Source organism: Prinia subflava, chromosome Z, assembly GCF_021018805.1.
Source record: "Prinia subflava isolate CZ2003 ecotype Zambia chromosome Z, Cam_Psub_1.2, whole genome shotgun sequence".
NCBI lineage: Eukaryota > Metazoa > Chordata > Aves > Passeriformes > Cisticolidae > Prinia > Prinia subflava.
The window spans coordinates 55,244,479-55,254,075 of NC_086283.1; the positions used below are offsets into that span (position 1 = coordinate 55,244,479).

At 39.7% G+C, this 9,597-nt stretch overlaps 1 protein-coding gene across 1 annotated transcript; it reads right to left on the minus strand.

Moving 5' to 3' along the window:
- Window positions 1-344: 344 nt before the first annotated feature.
- Window positions 345-8,738, minus strand: LYRM7 (LYR motif containing 7). Its single transcript, XM_063423224.1, has 5 exons — window positions 8,657-8,738; window positions 6,556-6,628; window positions 5,853-5,923; window positions 3,266-3,347; window positions 345-882 (listed from the first exon to the last, which is right to left on the minus strand). The coding sequence occupies exons 1-5, from the start codon at window positions 8,672-8,674 to the stop codon at window positions 806-808; spliced, it is 321 nt and encodes a 106-aa protein (XP_063279294.1). The 5' UTR covers window positions 8,675-8,738; the 3' UTR covers window positions 345-805.
- Window positions 8,739-9,597: the final 859 nt, after the last annotated feature.

The window sequence follows — 9,597 nt, forward strand, 5'->3', positions numbered from 1 at the left end:
AAATGGAAGCAAACAGATCATTGTGATGATTTCCACAAGAACTAAGGAAGTAGCCTTGAAAAAATGCAAATTATTAGGGCTTACTAATCAAACTTCTCATATATTCACTCTAGGCAAATTCACTTGCAACTAAACAGCGTGGCCCTTTTCTTTGGAAAATGCCTCAGTCACTCAGTGCTTACAAGTTAAAATACAAACCAAAAATTCATAAACCATATCATCTAAACCAACATCCTTAGGCTATGTTAGGGCAGGGCTCTCTTGTGCTGTCATCTGAGAATTCAAACCTTAACAATCCTGCTCATTCCAGAGGGTGTAGGAGAAGGAAAACACTAGACATGCTCTCCCATCTGTAAAACACAAATAATTTATTCAGATAAACCTTTAAGAACTCTCTCAAGCAGAGAGTATCACAGTATACTAGTGTACAATTAATGACAACTTCAGAAGTCATACTTTTGGTGCAAAGCATAAATTTAACATCAAATGCCACAAGATGAATTTTCATTACCTCAAAGAAGCTTATGATTGACAATAAACTTAAAAATAAATATTATCAGTATCATGTACTCCATTTAAATTTTATGTAGCTTTGAAAAACTCTGCATTGCTGGGAAACAATCTCTGTCTGATAACTGTCGTAATCAGAAAAATTCCTGGCTGAAGTAACAGAATTCAGCAGTGTACTTTTAAGTTCTGTGAAAGTATTACTATCTTCCACAGAACAAGTGCATGATGATATCCCAGCACTCAATAAAATCAGTGAGTTGATTTCAGTCTCTTTTTTCCTCGTAACAATACCTCCTCAGGATTCTTGCTTTTTTGTCGGTTTATCTAAGTAAGGAGTATTGTCCTGTAGCAGATCTTTCCTGGGTATGAGTACTGAAATAGAAAAAAAACACAACCAAAAAACAGTAAGACTATAATCTTATGGAAAACACTATTTCAAATTCTAAAGATGTTTTGACATTTACAAACAAAATATCTGGTTACTAAAATGAGGATCTGAACTTCTGTTAAGTGTACAAGTAGCATCATGATATCTATCTAAAACAAAATCATACTAGATTTTACTTTCAGCTGGTCACAATAATGTTCTCCCATCTTGTTTTACAAGCATGAAAATTTTGATATTAAGAAGCCATAAAAAATTATAAAGTTTTGCAGTAACTTTTAGTGGGCGGGGTGAATGGCATTTTTTTCAAGCCTGAGTCACATTATGCTTACTTCAGCAGTTTCAAAAATGATTATTGGCTTTGACTTAGCTCTCTCCCCCAAGTCTTGAATCTAATCTGTAATATTTATCTTGTCACACCTATTTTAAAGGCCAAAAGGAAAAGAAAGCACCTAGTGAAAGTTACTGCCACTATGTTGTCACAGAATTGACTATTCGGTCTCATTCATTACTGAGTCTCCTGTCCTGTTCAGCTGCAGTCCCATGTTTTCTCTCTTCCTCCTGTTGCTGATACACCTGTCTGTCCTAAGCACATCCCTGCACACTCGCACGGGATTAGAACACAAGCTAGTATCTCAGCATGAATCCATTTGGCTTTGCAGGGGAAGTTCTGCCTTACAGTTCCTGCTGGAGTTCTCTGAATGGCATTTCAGAAGTTACCACATGTTTGGATTCCCAGAAGTCCCTCAGTCAATGCTTTTATAAAACAACAGGCTTATTGTGACAGAAGTCTTGCACAGGTAAGTCACTGGATAAACTGTAGGACATGAACAATAAATGACTAAAAATAGATTACATCATTCATCCATTGGAGTGATGTCAAATGTGGAGTTCTTACAGGTATTTGTTGAGAGGTCACTGTTCAACATATTTGTAAGTAACCTGTAAGAAATGGTTTTAACTGTACCATCCTGAACAATTTAATTAAGAAAATGTCTTACTGTGAAAAATAGCAAGACATACTTAGGGCTTGACTGAGTAAATTGATGGACAAAATTACACCTAGAAACATGCAATGCACTCAGGTCAAGAAAAATACTACCTTCACAAAGTAAGTGATAAATTCAAAACTTATTATGACCACTCTGATGAGTTTAATGAGTCGAATTTTGTAAAAATAAACACATAATATGTATTTTGGCTTGGCAGCCAAAAACTAAATTTAGAATTAGCAGTGACTATTAGCAGGAATCTAGCTGAAAGAGAAAACACTATTGTGCCATATTATGTGTATAAATGCCTCCTTGCCCATAGTGTGCAGTGAATAGCAAGAATAATCACAGGTATTCACCTGCTGTTTCTGAGAGCTGTTTCATGGGAGAGTGAACAAAAGGGTGGCAATAAAAGACTTAAAAATTCATTAACAGCTTGGTGAAAATGAAAAATAATTGAAGAGAAGATCATTTAAAGATAATTAAACCAGAAAACATCCCTGACTCAGGAAGTGCTGCCAGGTGTGAACAGCTGAAAGAGGTGCAAATTCACTTTGTCTGCTCCTATTCTTCAACTGTTACCTGCCTGAAATCACTATGGAAGACTTGACACTGGTCCAGACTTACCTTTGGCCTTGATCATAATTGCCGTTCCAAAGTTAAATATTTTACCAAACCTAAAGCTGAAAATTGGTACAGACTTTACAGACAACACTAAATGGAAGTAAAAGGAAACAATGTACACAGCTGAAGATTTCCTGTATACTACACGGTTGTATACTAAGCCTACCCACTACTTCTCTTTTTGACTGCAAGATAAAAGAACTTCTAAACCAGGAATCAGGATTGTAGATTTTGATAGACTTTGCATCGAGATAATCACTGTGTCACAAACCTTACACAGCACAACCTGAAACTGAAATTGCTGGAAAAAAATCTGGAAATGAACATTCAATCAATCAGCAAAGAAAAAACTATTCTATGGTCAGTGCACATACTACATTTGCTAATGCTCCTCTGGCAGCTCCTTCCTATTTGGCAGAGCAAGCACCTACAGATAGGTACTGTGGCTACTGCCTTTAGCCATATGCTGACTGACTACCTGTACACACATGCTGATTAGCTATCTAATTGCTGACCTTCCTAATAGTATAGCTACTTGAGGGCATTAAAAGTGATCACTGCCTCTTTCTACCAGGCTCCATACTTCCATTTGTATGGAAACTTCATACCTTTGAAACCTCCACCTGCCCTAGGTAGTGACATTAATGAATAGCTTACACTAAGAATTTCAGCAGAGAATAACAGACAGGCTATTTGCCTCACTATTCTTTTACTTATTTTCATATTCTATATTTATTTACTATAACATACTCACCTATTTTGTCAGAATCTGTGTGAACCGCCTGAATAACAGAAGTTCTGAGAATCACTTCAACATCTGAAGCTATTTTCAGCAGCTAGTGAAAGGAATAAGAAGAGAGGAACAACAGAGTAATTTAAATTACTAACACAATGCATGCCATCCTCTATTCAGAAATATGACTATTTCTGAAGATGTTTCCCACACTAGGCAACTACTCAAATAATAAAGTAATTCATTTGTACTACTCAGTTACTTATGTACTATGTATACACTGCTTTTGCCTTGGGGATCCTGGAGTAACTTACAGATTGGTATGTAAGTGACCTTGAGATGGAGCACATAGTAAGGGAAACTCTGGCTCAGTAACATACACCAGTACATACATCTATGTACCCAATTAAAACTGCAAATGAATAAGGTTAAATGCAACTACAAAACCAATTAACTAGTTTCAATGATCAAAGACGCTCACTCACACCTCAGTTACATCTGACTTCCCATAGTGAAAGCGCAATCCCATTCTTTCAACACTACTACTGAATAAAGTGCTACTACTTTCAAACCTACTGAAATAAGAAGACAAAAACAAGAGCAAAACATTACAAGAATTAAGAATACTGAGGTTTCACAGAAGACTGTGCAGAAACAATGCACTACCTAAAGACTACCTGAGATATCAGTATTTGGCAAAAGGCCTAGAATTCCTTCTCTCAGTAAGAGGATAAGGTGAAGAACCCTTGTTAGCTTTGCTGAGCCATTAAGAGAACTCTAATACTTGTCTGCCTGTGTCAAAAATAAATGAAATTGCTCAAGTGAGACAATTCAGGAGACACACTCACACTAGGAAGTGGCACATTCCAACAGAAGAAGCACTTTACAAAGACTAGAGCTCAATACTTGACATCTACACTGCACTTCTTCTCATGCTCCTCCCTTTTAAGGGCTTGGAGCAGGTATCCTCCAGTTCCCCCAGCGGAAAGCCCATTAGCAGCCAGGCTGCATGCTCCTGAGGCATAGCTTCTTCTTCAGATTGACCTTAAGGGAGTTCTGCTAGTTGCTCTGACACTTTACAAAACAAGACAGATCACAGAAGTGGAAATAACCAAGGTAACTTCACAAGTACACTCCAGATCTGAACTAAAACTGGTGCATTAGATTCAGCTACCACACTTCTCGTTGTCACACTGTAGACAGTTACCTTGATCTCCCTATGTCACCGCAAGCCTGATGTGTACAACGACATACAGATACAAATACTTGTTGTCATATTAGGATACACCATATCTTTCTATTCTGGCTGGTCAATATTCCATTTTTTAATTGCTGTCCAAAGCAGAACATAAACTGGACCACATTAATGCATGCAAGTGCCTAAACTTTCTCAAGTCCTGCATAAAGCTTGATTCAGTTCCTCTACAACCAAGTCTACTCAGTGTGTACACCTAATAAATACGATAGCTTCTGTGATGTTCTAGGAGTGTGCAGCTGGGGTGGAGGTCTAGAATTCTTTCACTGACATTTCAAGTATCAACTAACCCATATTAAAAAGTCAAACATGGGTATTTTGTATGTTGCCCAGGAAACAAATACAGATTTCATTATTGCAGCAAATATTTTTCCTGTACATCTGTTAAAAAAAACCAACCCTGAACACATAATTTAGCTGATCAGACAGCGGTAATACAAACACTGAGCATTATTACAGGATGCTGATAACAAGCTGAAATTGAGGAACTAAATCATTGGAACTGTTTACTGTTCAGTGGCTGTTATGAGGAAAGGGTTTACATTTGATTTCTTCAAGGGACAGAGGCAGGCACTTTCTTCCAAGCAGTGCCCAGTGACAGTGTACAGTCTGATAAATGGCTGAATGACAGGGACTGAGTTATTTACTCTGTATCGATGTTAATAACTATAATTACCTAAAATATGTAAGTTCCGCTTCGGTTCACAGTAACTTTCAGAAAAAATGACTCAGTAAAAAGTGTTAAGGTGACAATTGAGCAAAGGTAACTAACAGTGAGTTAACAGAATGCCCTACTTTTAATGCATGATGAGGAAAGAAGAAGCAAAAAAATCCCTGTAGTATAATTAATATATACTACAACTATACTATATTAAAATCATAATAATTTTCCTGGTTTTTGCCTTCCACAAAGATGCTAACTCATTTGTAATCTCTTAGTAACTGAGCAGATTGTTTCTCTGTTTGTTTGCCTACACAACAATGATCACGTAAATTTAAATCTGTGATCACAGCACAGAAAGGTATCATGAGCAAAGCATAAAATATTTACATGAAAACTGCAACTTTAAATATTTTCTCATATAATTTTATCATAAACTTCAAAACATGCACATTAAACTATCAGAACATACTTTCTACTTATGTATTTTTGTATGTAGAAAATTCTATAACACAGTATTAATACCACTGGAGATATAAGACCCATCTAGAAGTCTTTCCAAACCAACCTCACTTTCATGATGTCTCAATGTGTTTACCATGGTTTAGAGATCCTTTAAATAACAAATTCATTTCTAAATATTCTTATGCAAAGTGGAAAAAAACCCCAAACAACAGAAAGCAAGAAAATACCTCATTAATCTTCTCTTTGGATGTCTCATCTCGGTTATTTCTGAATTCTTCATTTATCTTTTGTCTTGCAGCTAAATAAAGTAAACAAAAAACTAAAGTGTGAACAAAAAATGTATTTTGAATTTGTCACTGCCCCAGAGTTAAGTATCTTAAGTCCTTTATGGCACCTTCCTGGGGCACTCTGATCAAAGTATTTCAATGTAAGATTTCCATGCAATTCATATGCTGTCACATTTTAAGTTCACTGGTATACAAATAAAATAAGATTCCAAATTTAGCATTCTGTAGTGCACACACAAGGTAAAAAAGCAGGATTAATCCCTTGAGGAAAAACCATACATAGAGAATTAATCAGTAAAGCTAAACATGCTCTGGATGGACTGAAGAGACGTTAAAAAACAAAAGAAAATACAGAAAAATATCTCCCAGGAAGAGCAGGAATATTTTAAAAAACAAATGTTTCCTTTCCAAAATATGTGTTGGGTGCTTCAATCTAAGGATCGTTTTGTTTTTTTTTTGCTTCAAATTAAAGGATATCTGGTTATGGACACAGAAGTTTTCTAAATTATTACCTGAAAATTATGGGAGTAATTTGAAGAAAGATTATGTTAAGAATTGTCTTTCTCTGTATTCCAAGAAGAAAGTGCCACAAAATATAGGTAAGCAAGCCCACACCACACACCATACAAAACAAGTATCTCACCTTCAAGGGCCTTGGTATCATTTTTAAAAACTTCTTGCCGTGTTCTGTGTAACAACTTAAAAAGCTTCAAAACCTGCCAATACAACATCAATAGAATTAATTTATTTGCTAGCAGGATTGTTAGTTAAAATGAACATGTTACAAGTGAAAATGTTTCGGTTGAAATTTCATGTTCTTTCCATTTAGTACAGAATTTGATACGGAATTAGTATCTAAGAGGCTTTACTTAAATTCCTGATTAAAACACTTGCAACCAAAGCAGATGTGATGTCATCAAAATCTTAGACATGTCTACATATTTCAAATTACCCTAAGATGCTAACACAATCCTAAATAATTATTTGGCATGATGGCAATAGAATCCTGAAAGTACATGGACATAAGCATTATTTATTGTGCCAATGTCAAACAAACCCAACAGAACTGGAATAACTAAAAGTCAAGTTTCCTGAAGGCATTAAGGTTACATCAGTGGATATTCTCCAGCAAGTGAAAAAGGTAGAAAAAGAAATGGCTGAAGTACTCTTACATAAAAATCTTCTACGGGTGGTGTGACAAAACCAATGCAAAGTCCTTCCCTTAAATACAACTGCCAGGTCGGCAAATGAACTACAGTAAAAGCAAACACTCAGAAAACTAGGATTTACAGTGTAGAGAAGACACACCTGAATATGTATGAAAAGCAAACCCCCTGAAAATCACAGCTCGTACTCATGTGGTTTTGGTTGATCATTCATACAGACTGTAACGAATTACAGAAATCCTCAAATCCTTATGACACCTTTTTGGTTTTTGCTACAGAATGAAAAGAATCTCTGAGAGGCACCAGAAAAACATGATCTTGATAACAATATGCCTTTTGAAGCTCCTCCTAGCACTTCCTATCATGTTTTGGCATCTCTAGAGGGCACAATTCCAGCCACTTAATAATAATCTCAAATTGTTTTCTCACGATTAGTATTCCAAATATTTTTAGAAGGATATAGAAGAAACACAGGGCTGTAACTCGGAAAAAACTCAGCAAATGAACAGAGCCACGTTGCCTTTAACTGCACCATTCCCTAGATGGGTGAATCTGTAGAAGGCAAACTTACAGAATTAAAACACAACAAATAAACTTCATGCTTTGCAGATATTTTAACATCCTAAAATTTTTCTACTCCATAATATATATGCCATCTCTGGAAACAGCAAGTTAACATTACAAGTGGTTTTAAGTTGAACACATGTATGGTAAAACTTGAAGTTTTGAATGTTTATTTTGAATAATTTGATGAGCCATTTCAGGCATCTTCCTACCCTTACTGCAGTCTACAGCTTCCTCCCGAGGGGAGAAGAGGAGGGGCAGGCACTGATCTCCTCCCTCTGGTATCCAGTGACAGGACCCAAGGGAATGGCCTGAAGCTGTGTCAGGGGACACTCAGCTATCAGGAGAAGGTTCTTCACCAGAGGGTGATGGGCACTGGAACAGGCTCTCCGGGGAAGTGGTCACACCACCAGCCTGGCAGAGTTCAGGAAGCTTTTGCACAACTCTCCCAGGCACTGGGTGTGACTCCTGGAGATGGTGCCGTGCAGGACCAGGAGCCGGGCTCCATCATTTCTGTGGTTCCCTTCCAACACACGATATTCTCTAGTTCAATTTCTGCAACCCCCCCCCGGAAACTTTTCACCACCCCAGGCACACAGCAGCTGTATTAGACGGCCTTGATCAAAATCCATTAATGCACACATCTCTGACCTCTACAGCTCTAACAGAGAGCTCTGTGAATACCTGTCCACTGTACTCCCAAAACTACGCTTCAAGACACTTCTGAAAGAGGTACCGACATTACACCGTAGTAACGAAAGGGTTTATTAATTCCTAGGTCCTTTTTTCCCCCATCTTACTCTCACGAGACATGCTTTTGATGTATTTTAACCTCTGCTTATCGCATCTCGCTTCCTTTTCCCGTAACGGCCTTTCCGTGCAAACCGCTACTATGTTTTACCAAGTTTTCTGTCCTTCTTGTCCTGAAACTCTATGTCTTTTGGCTCTACCAAAGCTACAAAGCTCCAGCCTCCCAGCACGGACAGAATGTGTGTGTATGTGTGTGTCACTCGCCTGCCCGCGGCTCCCCATGGCGCCCGCCGCCCGCACCGTCCCACCGCCGGAAGTGCCGCGCCGGAAGTGACGGCGCGGGACCAGCCAAGCACTCCCGGGCCGCGCGGCTGCCGGTGCATCCAGCAATGCTGTCCCCCGGGCGCCGCCCGCCGCCGTTCCGAGCAGCCTTGGTGCCCCCGCCCCGCTGACACCGGCCGGCGGGCCTTACGCGGCTTTCCCAGACCCACGGAAGGGACATCCAGCTCAGCATGGAACGGACCACTTATCTGGCTTATCTGGTCCAGTCTCAGCCAGGGATATCCCAGAGCACATGGCACAGGATTGTGTCCAGACAGTTCTACCCCTATTGGGGAAGACTCCACAACTTCTCTGGACAAGCTGCTCCAGTGCCCGCTCACCCGCACAGTAAAGAAGTTCTTCCTCGTGTTCACAGAAACTTCCTGTGCATCGGTTTCTGCCCACTGCCTCTTGTCCTGTTGCTGGGCACCACTGAGAAGAGCCTGGCTCCTCTGACACCCTTCCTTCGCACGCTGACAGACATTGATGGGGTCTCATCTCAGTTGTCTCTAAGCTAATCAGGCCCAGCTCCCCGAGCTTTTCCTCGAAAGAGAGCTGCTCCAGTCCATCTTCCCTGCCCTCTGCTATACCCACTCCAGGAGCTCCATGTCTGTCTTGCATGGAGGAGGCCAGAGGTGGACACAGCACTCCAGACATGCCTCACCAGGGTTGAGTAGAGGGGCAGGATCATCTTCCTTGACCAGCAGGCAATGCTCTTCCTAATGCACCCCAGGATCCCACTGGCCTTCTTGGCTATCCAAACAGTGCCAATCCTTGGTACGCCAGGGTCTGGCAAGAGGCTGCCTGTGCCTGCAGGAGGAGGGTCCATAGCAGGACAGGGCTGCCCACAGGCTCCTTGGTCCGCTGGAGCTGTCAGTGGCCCA